The sequence below is a fragment of the Paramormyrops kingsleyae genome, chromosome 19 (assembly GCF_048594095.1).
Source record: "Paramormyrops kingsleyae isolate MSU_618 chromosome 19, PKINGS_0.4, whole genome shotgun sequence".
NCBI classification, from domain to species: Eukaryota; Metazoa; Chordata; class Actinopteri; order Osteoglossiformes; family Mormyridae; genus Paramormyrops; species Paramormyrops kingsleyae.
Genome location: NC_132815.1, coordinates 8,829,220 through 8,848,101, shown reverse-complemented (window position 1 = coordinate 8,848,101; position 18,882 = coordinate 8,829,220). Strand labels below are relative to the sequence as shown.

The 18,882-nt window shown below is 50.8% G+C and overlaps 1 protein-coding gene across 2 annotated transcripts in view; it reads right to left on the bottom strand.

Annotated features, from left to right (window-relative positions):
* Nucleotides 1-18,882, bottom strand: part of msraa (methionine sulfoxide reductase Aa) — a 48,157-nt gene that overhangs the window by 807 nt on the left and 28,468 nt on the right. For both annotated transcript variants that reach the window (XM_023831623.2, XM_023831624.2), the window contains exons 3-5: nt 17,914-18,033; nt 14,085-14,189; nt 13,413-13,519 (exon numbers count right to left, since the gene is read on the bottom strand). In XM_023831623.2, the coding sequence (XP_023687391.1) occupies nt 13,413-13,519; nt 14,085-14,189; nt 17,914-18,033 (332 nt within the window). The remainder of the gene's footprint in view (nt 1-13,412; nt 13,520-14,084; nt 14,190-17,913; nt 18,034-18,882) is intronic.

Sequence of the window (18,882 nt, the reverse complement as noted above, 5' to 3'; positions counted from 1 at the left end):
TACTTTTCTGCATGATGATCTATTTAAACATAAACAGAACAGCAGGTTACATCAAAGGACTTTAAAGGAAAGGAGAACGGAGGGTCTGTTCAGGTATTTCCATCTTACTGCGCCATCTTTTCCCTTTACAAATCAAAACAATAGCTTTATCACACTTCTGAGGAACACTGTTTTCAGCACTTTGTGCAGCTCATTTTTTACGTTTAGAGGTAGAGCTGTCCAATTTAGTTACTTTATTGTTATTTGGATCATGTAAAATTTTATGATTCTGTCCTTAGCTTTGATCCCAAACCACTTACTTAGCTCAGTTTACTTCTTTCTGTCACAGTTTGGGTTTAGACACTTTGTTCAAGGGTACAGCAGCAGGATCATGTACCAGGGTCTGACCTGGTGGCGTGGCCCTGCTTAGCCGCTGGCCTACCTGCTGTCCGCGTTTATCCACCTTTAGCCGGGATAAAAAGAGGCTTACAGCAGGACAGCAGCCAGAAGGCCGGAGGTGTTTGCGAATCGAACGTTGTCCGGGACATCGGAAGAGTGAGAACGACGTCATTATCACTCCAGCTAGTGGGAGATGGGGGTGGGGGGGGGTGACGGGCAACAGATGCCTTATTCCTCCCCACCCAGATGTGCGGGGACCTCATGCTCCCCCGCCAAGGTTTTATGGTCGTCGGGTGCAGCATCACCTGAAGTCCGTCAGGTTGCTTTACAGGACCAGGAGGAGATGATGAAGATTATACACCAGCCGAGAAGAACGGCATCAGACCTATGCCAGGTCACATGATTGCGTACTGGCCTACTTAAACGCCAATACTCCCACTGCCTCTTTTATCAAAATATGTTTCAAAAATAAAGCTTTTACCCTTTTAGGTAGAGCACAGGTTTCTGTTTGAATTGTTTGGGAATCGGGGACTGTCACGGTCTAGCGAGGCAAGGAGCCAAGTCGGGACGGACCACACCCCATGACGCCCTGTGGACTCCCACCTGACAGCACCTGTCTCGGCTTCATGGCTAAGCAGGACTGGAGGGAGCAGGGCCACAGTGAAGAAAGGTGAATTTTCCCCATCTGAAAGCAGGACGTTCATTGCGTTTCTCTCTCTGTCCCTCTTCCCGCCTGGCCTGCTCCCTCTCTCTCTCTCTCTTCGCATCTCTCCGCGTCTCATTCCAAAGCTCGGCCCGCTCACGCCTGGGGACGTGTGAAGAGCGAGCAGCTCTGTGAGGGAACCTGCCAACCACCTCATCTCGCTGACCATCTGCCACGAGGCGAGCGCACACCTGTCGGGAGCGTCTGCTGGAGACGGCAGCTAGGTGGGTGACAGATCGGTCCCCCCTGCTGGAGCCAAAAAACTACCTCTAACGACACCATAGCACCCGGGAAGCCACTTGGGGGCAAAAATGAAAGAGAGAATGGATTCGGTGATGGCCAGTCTGCCAGTGTATGGGAATACAACAGGGGCTAGAGTGGGCAGAGCAGATCTGACTAATTGGTCTGACTCTCTTGGGAAGACTTCTGCAGACCCTCAAGCGAGGAGGTTAACCTCCACACTATGAGGTATAAAAAAAATAAATACACCAGAGAATGTTCTTCCTCTTCAATCAGAGACTTAGATGTCACAGAATATTTTTTTGTCCAGAGCAATAGACATGATGTACACAGCACTGAGGAAGGCTTCGTTATGTAACTTCAGACAAAGAGTTTCCATCTTGGGTATTCACCCATCTCCAGGATTTCCAGTGAATTCCAAGCACCATGCCCATTTCAGACCCCCCTCCCCCACTCCTTCCTCCTGTAGATCTGTTAACTATGCAGCAGGAGTCTCGAACAGGCCTTCAGCATGGCCGCAAACCACAGCAGTAATAGGCAGCAGGTAGCTAGCCGAGAGCATCTCTGCAGAGGAAACGGAAAACATTCTACCCCCCCCAACACTGGGCACCCCCTGCCGATAGGGAGCCCAGTTGAGCCGCTCCACACAGATATGATTGAAATGTGTCACTTTGCAGGGCACCTCTCCTCTATATGCGTCACTCGGTGCCGACCCGCAGAGGCGGCTAGGAACCGCCAAAGTGAGAACGTGGTCGTCAAGGAGACCAGGGTGGCTGAACCCTGGAGAGCAGTGGACTGTGAAACACATGGTCCTGTGGCAAGTGCTCTCCTTCCAGTGAGTGGAGAGGGAGAGAGTCTGCTTGTGTGTGTGTGTGAGAGAGAGAGTCTGCTTGTGTGTGTGTGTGTGTGTGAGAGAGAGTCTGCTTGTGTGTGTGTGTGTGTGTGTGTGTGAGAGAGTCTGCTTGTGTGTGTGTGTGTGTGTGAGAGAGGGAGAGAGTCTGCTTGTGTGTGTGTGTGTGTGAGAGAGTCTGCTTGTGTGTGTGTGTGTGTGTGTGTGTGTGTGAGAGGGAGAGAGTCTGCTTGTGTGTGTGTGTGAGAGTCTGCTTGTGTGTGTGTGTGTGAGAGAGGGAGAGAGTCTGCTTGTGTGTGTGTGTGTGTGTGTGTGTGAGAGGGAGAGAGTCTGCTTGTGTGTGTGTGTGTGAGAGAGGGAGAGAGTCTGCTTGTGTGTGTGTGTGTGTGTGAGAGGGAGAGAGTCTGCTTGCGTGTGTGTGTGTGTGAGAGGGAGAGAGTCTGCTTGTGTGTGTGTGTGTGTGTGTGTGTGTGTGAGAGGGAGAGAGTCTGCTTGTGTGTGTGTGTGTGTGTGAGAGGGAGAGAGTCTGCTTGTGTGTGAGAGAGGGAGAGAGTCTGCTTGTGTGTGTATGTGTGTGTGTGTGTGTGAGAGGGAGAGAGTCTGCTTGTGTGTGTGTGTGTGTGTGTGAGAGGGAGAGAGTCTGCTTGTGTGTGTGTGTGTGTGTGTGAGAGGGAGAGAGTCTGCTTGTGTGTGTGTGAGAGGGAGAGAGTCTGTGTGTGTGTGTGTGTGTGTGTGAGAGGGAGAGAGTCTGCTTGTGTGTGTGTGAGAGGGAGAGAGTCTGCTTGTGTGTGTGTGTGAGAGGGAGAGAGTCTGCTTGTGTGTGTGTGTGTGTGTGTGTGTGGAGAGGGAGAGAGTCTGCTTGTGTGTGTGTGTGTGTGAGAGAGTCTGCTTGTGTGTGTGTGTGTGTGTGTGTGTGTGTGTGTGTGAGAGGGAGAGAGTCTGCTTGTGTGTGTGTGTGAGAGTCTGCTTGTGTGTGTGTGTGTGAGAGAGGGAGAGAGTCTGCTTGTGTGTGTGTGTGTGTGTGTGTGAGAGGGAGAGAGTCTGCTTGTGTGTGTGTGTGTGAGAGAGGGAAAGAGTCTGCTTGTGTGTGTGTGTGTGTGTGAGAGGGAGAGAGTCTGCTTGCGTGTGTGTGTGTGTGTGTGAGAGGGAGAGAGTCTGCTTGTGTGTGTGTGTGTGTGTGTGTGTGTGTGAGAGGGAGAGAGTCTGCTTGTGTGTGTGTGTGTGTGTGAGAGGGAGAGAGTCTGCTTGTGTGTGAGAGAGGGAGAGAGTCTGCTTGTGTGTGTATGTGTGTGTGTGTGTGTGAGAGGGAGAGAGTCTGCTTGTGTGTGTGTGTGTGTGTGAGAGGGAGAGAGTCTGCTTGTGTGTGTGTGTGTGTGAGAGGGAGAGAGTCTGCTTGTGTGTGTGTGTGTGTGTGTGTGTGTGAGAGGGAGAGAGTCTGCTTGTGTGTGTGTGAGAGGGAGAGAGTCTGTGTGTGTGTGTGTGTGTGTGTGAGAGGGAGAGAGTCTGCTTGTGTGTGTGTGAGAGGGAGAGAGTCTGCTTGTGTGTGTGTGTGAGAGGGAGAGAGTCTGCTTGTGTGTGTGTGTGTGTGTGTGGAGAGGGAGAGAGTCTGCTTGTGTGTGTGTGTGTGTGTGAGAGGGAGAGAGTCTGCTTGTGTGTGTGTGTGTGTGAGAGGGAGAGAGTCTGCTTGTGTGTGTGTGTGTGTGTGTGAGAGGGAGAGAGTCTGCTTGTGTGTGTGTGAGAGGGAGAGAGTCTGTGTGTGTGTGTGTGTGTGTGAGAGGGAGAGAGTCTGCTTGTGTGTGTGTGAGAGGGAGAGAGTCTGCTTGTGTGTGTGTGTGTGTGTGTGAGAGGGAGAGAGTCTGCTTGTGTGTGTGTGAGAGGGAGAGAGTCTGCTTGTGTGTGTGTGAGAGGGAGAGAGTCTGCTTGTGTGTGTGTGACAGGGAGAGAGTCTGTGTGTGTGTGTGTGTGTGTGTGTCAGAGGGAGAGAGTCTGCTTGTGTGTGTGTGAGAGGGAGAGAGTCTGCTTGTGTGTGTGTGAGAGGGAGAGAGTCTGCTTGTGTGTGTGTGAGAGTGAGAGAGTCTGTGTGTGTGTGTGTGTGTGTGTGTGTGTGTGTGTGTGTGTGTGTCAGAGGGAGAGAGTCTGCTTGTGTGTGTGCGTGTATGTGCCTGCGAGAGCGAGAGAGAGAGATTCCCCCTTGGGGTACAGAAAAATGATGACTGATGATTACCCTCATTTGGATTAATGTCTGTATCACCAGATTGTCTCCGGTCGTTCCCGAAAACAGCTTTTAACGATTCTGGGGATTATTTTTGGGGGGTTACTGACACTTTGGGGGATACATTTATCAGGGCGACTGGCCTTTTTGGCCACTAGTAAACACTGTGCTGAAGTACGCAATGGGACAGTGAATTCCAGGATTCACCATCCGATCATCTGCTTTGGGAACGGGGGGGGGTGTATATGCAGGGTCTATCTGCAGGTGACATTGCCATGGAAACCCCTCTTGGAAACTGTATTTCCAGGCATCGGCACACATGCAGGTCGATGAGGTGGTGACACGCACCACGGCGCCCAGACGCCCGGGCTGTGAATGGGATCAGCTGGCAGTGAAACACTATTTGTCAGTTTCATTTTAAATGTTACAAAGTGTCTATCCGCAGTGATATAATTCATGCAAATGTTTGGGCCGTCTGGCCCTCACACAGCGGTGCGATTCTGTGGAGCGAGCCACCTGACCCCGGGCCCCGGGCCCCTTCCCATTAACCCTACGCTTAGCCCTCCGGCTGTTTGCTCAGCCCAATCCCCTTCAGCAGTGTTTCCCAATCCGTTCCTCGGGGACCCTCAGAGAGTCCTTGTTTTTGCTCCCTCCCAGACAGTCCACATTTTTGCTCCCTCTCAGACAGTCCACATTTTTGCTTCCGCATTTTGACGAACGGATGCCGAAGCAGCCAGGGTGCGTCTAGTGACGGGAGCAGCAGGCCTGCTTTTCAGGGGCCGGTGAGCCCCCCCGTCCTCATCGACCTCCCTCGTCACTCATTCAGCTATTTTCGAGCCTGATTACCCGCTTCGTAGAAGGATGCGCTTGGTGCCCGGCTGCATGTGGAGAAAGGGTTAACTCAACACAATAACACACACAGATCATTAGGCAGACAGACACCTTTGATCAATATGCCATCTACTGGGGGTTGGGAGGCATGAGACACGCCCCCCCACCCCTACCCCACCCCCACCCCACCCCCAGATCATGCAGCGCTCTGGAGCAGCGGAGAGCGGCATCTCCAGCTGCGCCCAAGTTATCGGCGGTGCTCGGCTGTTCGCTCGCCCGGCCGCGGTGCTTAAATGCATAATTCAGGCTAATTAATTTGCATGTCGGACGGAGCGCTTATTTGGGATGCAAATTCCTACGTGCTAGTGTGAGAGGGCAGGGTGGGGAATGACGGGGGGGGGGGGGGGGATGGCGGGTACGTGAGAAGCAGAGATAAGCAGACGTAAAATGGCTTTTCAGCTGCAGCGGTATTCAGGCCGGGAGGAGGAGCAGGAGCGACAGGAACAGCCAGGCTTCATTTTTCCCCATTCCGCCCCGGGGAGCGGGAATATCGACGGCACTGTGTGTATCATTCGGGGATTGCAGGATAAACTCCAGCCGGAATGGGGGCAGCCCTGCATTACTCTCCTCCCCTGTCCTCTGCTCATCTTCACTGCACGAAACTACCGTATATTCTGTAATATAGAGGCAAGCCTCTATCTGACTGGCATAAGGAAGCGAATCCAAGCAGGGATGGAGCAGCTCCAAACCAAGAGGCTGCTGCATACTCCATCTTCAGCATGCATTACCAGACCCTGGCCATGCCCTGAAGACCACCATCACGCTACCGGGGCTGCAGCAAGATTAGGCGTTTACCCTTACACTGGAGTTCAATTCTGAGAACCAGTAATGAGAGTCTGAGTCGTGAACCTGCGTGGATGAAAAGGACAGGAGGAAAACCATGTCATATAAAACGGCACGAGCTCCAGCTGGGGCTGCGTAACCATGGAGTACCTCAGGGTCCTGTGCTGAATCCATTACTCTTTCTAATCTACATAAATTACATGCATTGTGGCATGTTACAGTTTTTAATTTGCAGATTTGCTGCCGTAGAAATAGAGCAAGCAGCAGGACAGTAACAAACATAATAATGGGGGGGTGGGGGGGGGGGGACGCAGACACTCAGCAAATGAAATTTAGCCAGGCTACATGCAAAGTAATTTATCTTGAACGCACATTACAGGTACAGCATCGGAGCCAACAGTGGGGCACGTCTGACTGACCATCGCGAGAACACGATGAAGCAGCGAGAAACAGCAGTGATCTGTAAGCATGCAGCATGCAGGTCCAAATAAGTCACGCTCAGGCTGTGCAACGCAAGAGAAACAGCAAAATGTTCTCGCCTCATAAAAAGGGCAGTGCTCCTTTGAGGGAATTTAACAACTTACCAGGGAAATATCTCCCAGTCTTAGAGGGTTGCCACGTACGGACGAGTCCAGGGGACTAGATCTCTCTAGTCTCACATAAAGGTGATAAATGATCGACGTGTGTAATGTCTTGAGGGAAACAAACAAGGTCGACCCAAAGACCATATTTTTAGTACTTATCCGGGAACACACAGCCACAAATAGAAACTAGTTTGGGACCAGTCTACATCACAACATTTTTTACACAAACTAAGGTGGGGTTGGGATAAACTAGTAGGGTAGAGTGAGCCAAACGCTCCAATTCAGTAAAATCAGCAATAGTAACAAGTTACAGGTTCAAGTATAAATAGTTGCACGTAAAAACTCCCAGTTCCCTTTATGTGAATTATAAATGTCCAAATGATCCCCTTGTAATATTATGTTCTTATGCTATCATGTTTCAGTTAAAATGATTAACAGACCTGGGATGTGTGATGCCACTGTGTCACATGACCTGCTTGTTAATGCGAAATTGCTTATTGACCTGCCTATTAACAAGCTCATTAACTGTGCCACATTCATCACCAAACCAAAGCGTATCAGTCACGTGAGGTTATTTCACAAGAGATCCTTTTCAGGTCACTCCTCTGTAGTGTGTGCGAAGGTCTGCATACGAGCATGGGAGCGAGTGTGTCAGGTCTGTGCGTGTGAGTGAGAGAGAGAGAGAAAGAGAGACAGACAGATGCAGAGAGTTTGTTTACGTACACTGGCCAGCATGCGACTATGCTGAACGTTATTGGCTCGGACGCTGTCCGTAATGATGTTCAGGGACGGGGGCTAGGTGCTGGCACAAGAGCCAAGCGTCTGTTAGCCACCATTTGCTCAGGTCTCCCGTGGACGCCGTCAGAAAGGGAAGTGGGCAAGTCTGGACGTGATAAAAGGACAATGTGCGCTACAGAGATGCTGCCCAGCAGTGCTGAAGACATTGCAGCAACACTGCATTAATATGAATGCGAATGATGTAAAACCAGAACCTAAATCCACCAGAACAGATAAACGCATAAAATTACAATAAAGTACGTGCAACTTACTGGTGGTGAGAGTGTCAGCTGAACGACTAATTAAGCCTTGTAGTGATTCTCATGGGAAATAATCTGGGAACGGAGGCACAGGTGAGGGCCACAGGATAACGGGAACATATTATCCACCCAGGGTGCTTGTGCAGCAGGCATAGCGGGCAATGTGCCGGCCTTGTAACCAGATCTCAGCAGGGAGCCCTGCTGTTGTACCCTTGGACGAGAGTTACTCTGATAAAAGTCCAATTTGAGACGATTTTGCCAACTAGTCGGTTGCAGTGGAACAAACAACAGATGAAGTTAAAAAAAAAAAGGGCAAAAGAGAAAAAAAAGACAATGCTGGCGTTATGGGGCAATCTCAACGTTAAAGGGGCAACATCACACATTTGGCTGCCTCATCTGCAGGAGGTTTGTGGGCTACGAAATTAGTACCATGTTTCGTGTTGAGACCCTTCCACGGCTGCTGGGATCTGGGCTAATCATAGAGCGATGTTCGGTCCGCCCCTGCAGTTCACCGCGCCGCGCAGAGCAGGCTCTGTGCCGCTGACGTGGAGACCACAGCTCATCCCTGGCTACTCTATTTTCAATTATTTCAAGAATCCCAGCTGATTTGACAAAAAAAAGAAAAAAAAGAATCCTCCATGCAAAGGAGGGGGGGGGGGGTGCGTGCTTCTCACACGCGCAGGGGACTGTTAATTGGGCCTCGGTCTATCCTGGATTTCGTAATTCTATTACAGCCGAAACGAGAGGGCGATGGAGAGCGAAGGAGGGAAAGAAAGTTACTAAAGCAATTTGAAGACAGATTTGTCCGGCAGATGGTTGGCAGCTCTGTGTTTGTTAAACCAACTGGTTGGGTACATTGGGATGTCGGGTAGCAGCATGGAGCGATGCTCCATTTAGAACGGACACAGATGGGGGGGGGGGGACTAAGGCTGGGCTTCAGCAAGATGGTCAGGAAATAGGGAGCGTTATCACTGCGCATGAAGGGGGGGGTGCCTTTCGACCCCTCTGTGGCCCCCAGACGCTCAAGTCGGCCTTGCCTTCCTGCGTCATTCTTTTTCCTCCTTTTTGGACCAAATGACCATCTCAAGGTAACCCCACTGGTACAACCCCAACCCCCCCCCCCCCCCACCGCACCGCCCCCCCAGTCCCTCGTGTGCCCGTGATCCAGCAGTGCCGACAGCTGCCTCCTTCACCCTGCGGAAACTGGTTGGGCAGGAGCTCAGCTACAGGTCATGGAAACGGCCGAAAGGTTGCTGGTTCAAATCCCAGGATGTGTGCCGTACTCCACCGCAAAGCCAAATCGGAAACAGCTAGAACGTGAAAAAACCAATCAGTCACAACTGGCACGTGAAAAAGCAGAAACACGCATGTCCCCTCCATGCTGGTTATCAGAGGCCCCCCCCCCACACCATGGGCCAACTGATGGCAGTGGAGGTAACTCAGATGGCAGAACCTGTTTCATCAATTCTCAGAAGACACCTTCACTTACTTACATATCCAGTCACACTACATCTTCAGGTTGTGTGACTATCCAACATCTGAAAGTTTGAAAAATGCAGTCAGCTTCCTCAGCAGAGGAATCATCTCCCCCATCAGTGAGGACATGAAGCTCTTCAATGAACATTTCATGCCTGACTTGCTGAAGTCCAACTGATTTATCCCAGTGCGGCTGTATATAGCCGCGGTACAGTTCTTAAGTAATGTCTTACTGCGTTTTTCTCCCACAGATTGCTATTCCCGTCACTCTGCTAGGATGCTATTACGTAAGAGTTGCCCTTGCTGAGAGAATGGCTACTCTTTGATTGTAACGATTGTGCTCGCTGTGCCTGTTTGTGTGTTCATCGCCGGTATTTTACAGCATATGTTTTGGAGCATATCGCAACTATTTTAGGCACAATCTTAGCTTCTCAGCCACTGTGCGACCTCTTGCCCTCAGCAGCTGAATTTCTGAGAGCGTCAGCCTCGGCTCTCATTAGATACAGAAACAGTTTTCTATTTCTGTGATATCCATCCTCTGCTCACTGGATTACAGGTCACAAGTCCATACAGTGCATAGCATAGCTATAAATACATAAGCTATAGAAGAATGTGGCTTCTGCTGAAGAAAGCGTGCAGTCCTGTTCAGAGGACACACACACACACACACACACACACACACACACGCACACACGGTCTCTATCATGGAAGTAATCATCTGATTGGAGCTCAGAAACCGCTCCGCTAACGAGAGACGTGGTGGATTAGGGGCGCCTAATTAAAGACGTCCTGATTTCTCAGGACTCCGAGAAGCAGCCTAATTGATAGGGTGCAGTTGGTCTTTGCTGTCTCAGGAACCTGTCTCCAGGCTTTTGAGCAAGGTGCATGGTCCTGCTGGAGGTCTCTGAGGTAAAAACCTGTCTGCTGTGGGACCCTTAATTGAGACACTAATAGATGGGAACAGGATGTGCCCAAATATGCTGCCCCCAGAGAAGAGGTAATACCACTTATATTTTTATACAGACCAGTGAACTGACATGCGTGTCCTCATTGGCTCAGCTAAGAATGGAGAACAACTCCCCCTTGTGGCCACTGAGAGGACATGCGCGTTTCTGCTCTCAGCCTTCAGGTGCAGCTCCTGACGTTTTGCTGGCACAATGCAACTGATCTAGTTTTCCATTATGCTTTGCTACTAATACTACTAATGCTTCTCCATTAGGAGTCAAAAAGCAAGCATTCCATTAAAAATGCATTTAAACCTGAATGTATAAACATGCCCATTTAATATTAATATTAAATATTCTAAAGATTTTACAAACCTTGATAAACGAGATCAAATATGCAAATATAAGGGTATCATTCACAATGACAGGTTGGGTTGGTTGGGCTATAGTGGTACTAATGATTTTTTGAAACAGACAGAATCAGCGCTGTAGTGCAAAACTAAACCGGACAGCATACATTAGGGAGAAGCTCTACATGTCTGACAAAATGAGGCCGTGCTCTGCACTAGGGCAGGCAGCCACGCCCCCTACAGGCAAGCGCAGTTTGCTCTGCCCTGTCAGTCCTGGAATATGTGAGGTCAGTCAGTCCAGGTGTGAGGTCTGGGACATTGATGAAGACTAACTAGGTACAATTGTTGTTGTTTTTTTTCTTCTGACCAACAGCCTGTTTTAATATCGACCTTCTCTTAGAGTTTTATCTCCCCATTTCCTGTATGTCTCATTAACCTGAGGGACAAGCACTCTACCTGCGCAGACACCAGGCCTGCAAACTTACAACCTCTTCCTGCGCAGACACTGAGCCTCCTGCTCCGCAAACCTACAACCTCTGCCTGCACAGACACCGAGGTTTTCACTCTGCAAACCTACAACCTTTGCCTGCGCAGACACTGAGCCTCCTGCTCCGCAAACCTACAACATCTGCCTGCACAGACACTGAGCTTCCTGCTATGCAAACCTACAACCTTTGCCTGCACAGACACCGAGGTTTTCACTCTGCAAACCTACAACCTTTGCCTGTGCAGACACTGAGCTTCCTGCTCCGCAAACATACAACATCTGCCTGCACAGGCACTGAGCTTCCTGCTATGCAAACCTACAACCTTTGCCTGCGCAGACACTGAGCCTCCCACTCTGCAAACCTACAACTTCCACTTGCACAGACACTGAGCCTCCAACTATGCAGACTCACGACCTCTGCCTGCGCAGACACTGAGCCTCCAGCTGTGCACTCCTATGACCGTTGCCAAGCTTGTGCCTCATTGCTGGTACTTAGTGATAAATAAACAGGAAATACAAAGCCAGCATCCCTGGAAAAAGCAGGCCTGTGGCCAAAGACAAAAGCAACCGATGACCTTTGCTTTCTATTGGCCTCCTGCTCATCCAACCACGTGCCTCCAAGCCCCTCATCACCCCCACTCATTTTATACCACCTCCCCCAGCCCCCCCAGCCCCACGCCTCCATAATAGCCCCAGCTGCCAGTCACTGCAGTCTGTATTAACCCTTGCCTTCTGACATCCATTTTATTAAGGCTGAGGTCAACAGCTGATTAAAACGGCAGCGAGGCGGCACGCTACAAAGGACCTCCAACCCCGGTTGCCTTTTAATTTTGCCCAATCAGAAGGCCGTGGGGGCCTACCTTGTTGCCATGGTGACAGGGCCTGCTGCTCTGTTCTGGTGTGGAACAGATGTCTCATTGTGGGGGGGGGGGCTGCTGGGAGGAGGGGAGAGCAGACAATGGAGGAAAAGAAGAGGACAAAGGGTTTGCCAAGGCCAGTAGAGGGAGCATGTGAGCATATTTACTGCGTGACACATTCAGTTAGACTCTCGAATTTTAGCATTGTGTGTGGTGTACCAAACAGAAGGGAGAAAAACGGGAGAGGGGGTGAGAACGAAGGCAGCCCCCATTCGCCATGTTATCTTGCTTTCATCGCGCGATTGGCCTGACAGCAATTTGTAGCGCGAACCTGTACGTGACACGGGGGCCACGGGGGCCCCGTCTCCCGGCAAGACGATGCGGCCGCCGCGTCCCGAGAGCCCGCCGGCTTCGCTCAGTAACGGGCTGCATAAATGAGTGAAAATGTTACGCTTTGAATAAGAGATGCTGCGGATCGGCAACACGCCGCAACAAGGAGCGGGGCCACACGCAGCGCGGAGCCCCCGGCTGCGGGCCCTCGGATGGGGGAGCCGTCAGCTGGAGTCAGTGCTCCGTGACAGAGGACAAATCTGGCCGAGATGCTCCGCCTATCGACTCCTAGGAGTGCAGTTCTGCATGCTCTCCCCCGAGGCCGGATGGGACGCTGGGTTGGCGTTCACATCCCTCTGCACTCAGTCTGTTCTGAATAAGGACTCTTTCCCTTCTGTCAGCGGTATGGTACAGGTGTATTATTACAGTTTATTTAACTAATTTGGGAAAAAGAGCATCCACTGATTAGCTTATTCTCCCAGGTGCATGTGTGTGTGTGTCTGTGTTGGGAAAGTTAATGTATAAAAGGGATGGAAGATTTACGTCTCCACACCAAAATCTTCGAAATAAAACAGGCGCATCGTGAACTAGGCTGCAGTTTAATTGCGGACAACGTGCCCTGCCACTTTGCGACGCGTGGCCTGTCGGAGTTGGCACTCTGGGGTCTTGTGGGAACGAAGACCGCAGAGATGAAGATTTCACAAGAAAGGCGTGATTTTTTTTTTTTTCTTTACCAGCCAGGAGACAGAGTATCCCAGCCCACGGCGACAGCCTCGGCTCCCGGACCACATCCCCCATCTTGCTTCTAGCACTTTCTGTCCAATCAGGGCGAGAGACACTGCTGCATGGATCCTTATAACGAGGTTTCCTTGTGTGCGACCCCCCCCGCACATTTGCATTACGCTGACGGCAGTGGCCGCGCTTTTGGGGGCTAGGCTCCGGCTCTCAAGACCCTATTCTCCTACCCCCCCCCCCCCCCCCCATCCCAGTGTTCCCATCCCCCGGCACGAACCACTGCTCCATCCTACAGCACTGCACACAGACTCACAGCCTAACAGCCCCATTCAGCCGGGGGGGGGGGGGGGGGTTTAGTTTGTTTTTGTTGTTTCCGGCTCATTCTAACCTCTTCAATCAGACAGCTGCAGGTCCTCAAGTTCAGTGGGGGGGGGGGATGTGTATGCCAAGTGGACAAATCATCTGCTTTTGTTGCTAAATTTGTCTGTCCTTAGCCCCCTCCTCCGCCACCAAACGCAGAGGTGGATCACGCTGGAACACGCCGGAAGACGTTACCTTCTGGTACGCATCCCTCGATTCCAGCGCCTGTCTCATCTGTTCCGGAGAGTGCGTGTAGATGGCCGACCGATACACGGTTCCCACGTCGTTGCCCTGCCGCATGCCTGCCGGGGCCGAGGGGGGGGGGGGGGTTGAGGCAGGAACAGATGGGTGTCACTGTTGGAGCGCGTTCCGCACAGGGCCCCTTGGCTCACCGGCGCCAGAGCAGAGCAAGCAAATAAAACCAGCAAATGGATGCTCCTCAGAGAAGTTCTACCATGGCCAGGGCTCTGACGTTACTGGGAATCTAAAGCGTTCAAATCAGCTATAATCGAAAAGCTGCTCAATGATGGAATGGAACCTGAAGACTGCTGTGTCCCCGAACAAGCATGCTTCTCTGTGCGATGGCCGATTAAGGGCATTCAGAAAGGGACGTTCCATTCCTCACCAGTGAACCTGAACAGCACTGTTTCACATTCCTGATGGACTGTATGCAGTGGATTATGGGTAACTGCTGAAATCAACAAACATGTCTGTCGGATTTTGAACCATTCGCCGTTATTGACTCAGTGAGTTACACTCACTTTAATAGCACCGAAGCAATTAAAGAGATAAGGGGCATCCGGAGCTGAGTTAGCATGTGAGGTGCGTACACACATATACGTGCCGAAAGGGGCGAGGCCGTGGTACCTTGCGTCGGGTTGTGGTTCTCCCAGAACACCTTCAGCAACTTCTCATAGCTCAGCTTGGCTGGTTCAAAGAGGACACGGACCACCTCTGCATGACCAGTTAAACCTGGGATGGAGAGAAGATTAACGTGAGATCAAGCATTCAAGCCAGCTTGACAGTAACACTCAACATCACGTTCAACAGGAGACACGTCTGCGGCTCACAGTCACACGTTACCTATTAACTCACAGCCGCGGTCTCCTCTGCTTGAGGAGCCCATTCAAGGGTGCGACATCACTGACACGCATACTGTCATTGATCAGCCTCATGAAGCAATTGACTTTTCAGAGTGTGACAAAATATTGACTGTTAATCTGGCTGTTTCTCAAGCGCAGAGATCAGAAGGGATAACTGTGTCAAAAAGCCTTTTGTGAAACAAACTAAAATTACACCGTTAACAAAACCTCTTTGAGGTGGCCATAAGGCCCAGGAACAAACAGCAAATAATGAGCTTGGGAACAGCAGGCGTGTTTCACCATCTAATAAACCTCTCTGTGGAAAGGAGAGGAGCTACAGGCTTTATTTGTAGGGTCAGCACATCCGCACCTACAGCAGCCCCCTGATGACCCAGGGGACTGAGCGGTACCTCAATTCTGTCACAGCTTGATGCCCAAGAAGCCTCGTCTCTATCCAGCGAACTAATCAGCTGCTTTTGATCACAAATTCTGCTGATCTCATAAATGCAGCAAAAAAAAAAGATGTTCTGCAGGTCATGTTTTTTTCGCACGGTGGCTCATCCCCCGTAAGGCGGGAAAAACGATCGCACACCGAAATGAGCATCCCGACGGCTCCCGCACGACACTAACAATTATAATTATCCCGAGTCTTTCTTCCAGCCGACGATCGCCCTCTGGCCCCAAGGTTTCTCGTTTTAGCACGTGCCGCACTCGGGAACCGCGTGGCGGCCTCCCGTCTCACGCGTCTCCATGCATCCCCAGCACGGTAAGAGTCGCTCGGTCGCGGACCGGAACGGGGCCAAGGTTGCATCGGATGGACGCAGCTTCCGAGGGGCGAGTGGGGGAAGGGCGGACTCACCGAACTTGAGAAAGAAGCCCAAGATTGATGTTTTACTTCTAATACTAAGGTTTCCACACAGATTAACATATTCCCAAAGAGGTCTGCCCTACGCTTAATATTCCTCACATCTGAGATGCTGAGAACGATGGGTTGCCAGCCGTCTTCCGCAAATATATAGAGCTAATATTAAAAAAGTAATAAAGACTGACCTGTGGGGTGACCTTCATTGCCAGTAAAAAATGCAGTGGGCACACACCACAATGCCTGTGCGCACAAGGCACTGCGAAATTATATCCAAGAGACATCATGGATGGAAATGAAACTGAAATTAAAAATCGCAGTTGTGCAGTGTTCTGTCTCTACACCTTTTACGTGGATGCATGTGATCATGTTTTTTTAATGCATATTGAAGTGCACCATGTCCTACAATGGAAGAGCAAAGCACATCGCCTGATTCCGGCGTCCGGGTGCTGCATTGCTCGGACGCTGCGGCTCCCACGCTGCACATGCACGGCGTGCTTGCGACATGCACCGTGAGGCCGCGTCCAGTTGTGTCGTTTTTTTTTTTTTTTTTTAATGTTAAAGTCCTATCCTGTTCTCACTTATTCACCCAGTTCATTCGACTGCCAGGGAGGTTTGCTGCTCGGGGTTAGATGAAGGACGAAGAGGCACAGGGCGATGCAGCTGCGACACGGTGCCACCATTACTGCGATGGGGGAGGGGCAGCGATCTGCTTTCCTCTCCGATCTGTCTCTGTGGGCTGTCACGTGACCTAGGAGAGCCAATCAGGGGCGGTCGTCTCTTCCTTTCACCCATGCCGCCGGTATGCATTCCTCTGGTTATTTTTAGAGCACGCACTAATGGAAAGAAGTAGTACTGGCTACGTAAAATGAGGGCATTTGGACAACCATCATCTAAGTGAGACCTGCCCCAAGGGGGACGTTCTGTCACTTAAGTGTGGAGAAAGAGTTATCCCTACCGCATCGTGCCGTCATTCCTGTGACTTTCACCTAGCCACTGATTGGCTGAGCATCTCTCCCCCACCCGCTCTCTTTACCGCGGAGCCGCCGTTCCAAACACCCTGCGCAGACACCCTGGTGGGATTAGCGCAGTCAGTCGGGAGCTGCGCAGGCCGTGCCCACCCCCAGCCCCCACACAGACGGGGGAAGCTGATGCCCCCCCGCTCGCTCGGCCCGGCAGGAAGACGTCTCAGGCCTCAGCGGGTGAGGAGAGCAGGACACGGCTGACACAGACGGACTCTTCTCCTCCGCTGTGTGCCTTCAAATGCATCCCGGCCACTGGGATCCCTTTAATCATGGGGCTTCGCAAGTTAAGATTTAATAACACTAATTAAAAATGACACTCTCAACTGACGATGTGAGTTGCCATGGAGAGAGATATGGTTCTGAGTGCATGGTAGAAAAGGAGGTTCGCAGTAAAGAACGGAACACAAACGGGCGCAGATCTTCGCTGCCTGGGTGAACGTGGTCCTTTTTGGGGATTGTGAGCCTCCCTGAAACTCGGTAGATTTGTCGTTCACGGCGTGGCTTGGGTGCAAACACTGGTAAAAATAATTATTACTATATGAACACATAATCTGCTGAATTTCTCATTCCCTCATCTAACACGGTCAAGATAACCTGTGCTGTTGGACGCCTGATATGGGCATTTCAGCACCATGGAATGGACAGTTCCATCAGGACTGCGGGCCCAGTCTCTCCACTTTCTGATTTAACTTACCATACCCCCACATACGAGGATTTCAGCACTTTGTTAGATGATCTGCAACCCTAAACTCCCACACGCTGCTGTGCCCTCTCTTTCCCTCTGGAAGGAGGCATCGCACTAACTTTTCAGAGTGTTTTCTGTTGATGCGAATTAAAAATCGAATCGAATCAGCCTGCTGGGTTGGGCCTGGGACTGCCTATAGATTAAACTGCACAATCGGGGGCTGGTTTTGAGCCACATCAACAACACTGAAAATCCACCTTGACTAAAGACGGGTGCAGCTTCGCTCTCCTAAATACACTGCAATTCAAAGTGTTCTTATATGGAAGTGGCTTAATTCTCTAACCTCATTATTGAAGAGACACACAAAATCCACTTGGTTTAAACGCATCCAGTCACATTATACTGTGCGAGGCAGGACTTCATGAAACAGTATCAGAACGTATCCCTAGCATCGGTGGTTAAACAAAGGGCAACTAATCATAGTGCTTAATGTAACTTGCCTGTTCCAAAATGGACCCCATCAGAAAGAATATTAGAAAATGCTTCTTGCTGATGAGACTACTGACTTAGCAGCAGGGGAATAGGAACTGGGGGTGGGGGGAACATGTAACCCCCAGTATTTAATTTGGCTTAATTTGTCCCCCCTATAAACAGACCTTTAACTTTTTAGTCGCCCCCCCCCCCCTCCAATATCAAACACTCCCTCACGCACTTGCTTGGCAGCACAGGGTGATGCATTCTTTAAGACCGTAATATTCTACATCGCTTTAAACGAGCAGTCAAAGGTTAACAAGCGACCATATGGATGCGAAACTTTATCGGATTGGAAGTAGACGCTTGCTGGACAGGGAACTGGAACAGGAGAGCTGAGTCACCTGATCAAAGGTCATGTTCAAGGTCGCATGCACCTGAAGGGAGCCAACGAGCCTCGGAAAGTCCGGGAAAACATGATGCGAATCGGCCCTCCTTCCGGACCCCCAAGACAAGGATATCAGGAAGCACAGCAGGTGGAGGAGACGAGCGGCAAACCAGTCGGGCTCACCAGTGCAGGATTCCTCATAGGTGGGGTTAGGGGTGAAGCCTCCAGCGTAGCCCGCCTGGGTGGAGTAAACACCCTGCTGCTGCCAGAACTTCCTCTCCGTCCCCCAGAAGCAGCCCATACCTGTTGGGGGCAGGCATCAGTGACAGGTGACGCGCCCTTCAAACCCACAGAGGAGCACAAAAAACGGCCAGAACGCAAGCTGCCACGAAGCTGCGTAATTCTGGCTCCTCCGCCAACAACAAATTTCCACTCTGCGCTTTTATTTTCTTACCCCTGGAGGCAAAAGGTGCCGCTGAGTTGCACATGTTCTATTAATTTTGCCATGTCTCCTTCCTCGCGGAGCCTTGTTTGTCCGGCCTTTTAAGGAGCCTCACTCGCTCTCCCTGAAATGTGTCCCGAGGCTGTGAATTCAGCGGCCTGCGCTTGCTGACATTAAGTTATTCCCAGTCTTTCTGCAGTTCGTCCTTAGCCTTTCTCCTGGGATCTGAATACAATCCCACTGATAAATGCTCCGGCTCCGTATTTATAGTATAATAAACCTCACAGTAGTTATAAGTCAGCATCCCATCTTCGACCAGTAAATGCTGATAAACGACAGTCAAGGTAATTCTCACAGTTAAGTTTTATAGCCAAGTAAAGCTTTTCCCACAATAACACTAAAATACTGTCATATCTCCATATCTTCCGCTGTTCTTTTATTTACTTTATTTGCATGTACAAGTGACAGACGTCAATCTCATGCGCATGCGTATCCTGCGGAAACCGCGGACTGTGGCAACCTAAGTGACGGGCAGCAACACGGACTGACTGAAATCATACGCTGCCAGGTTAATTGAGGAAGGCTTGACATGCGGTCACCTTTATCCACTTCTGCTGGGAGGGAGGGCGTCCTGGGACCTCAAATATGCACACCAAACTATTTTATATCGACGTTCAACACATCCAAACAAGCGTTAGACAAACAGCGAC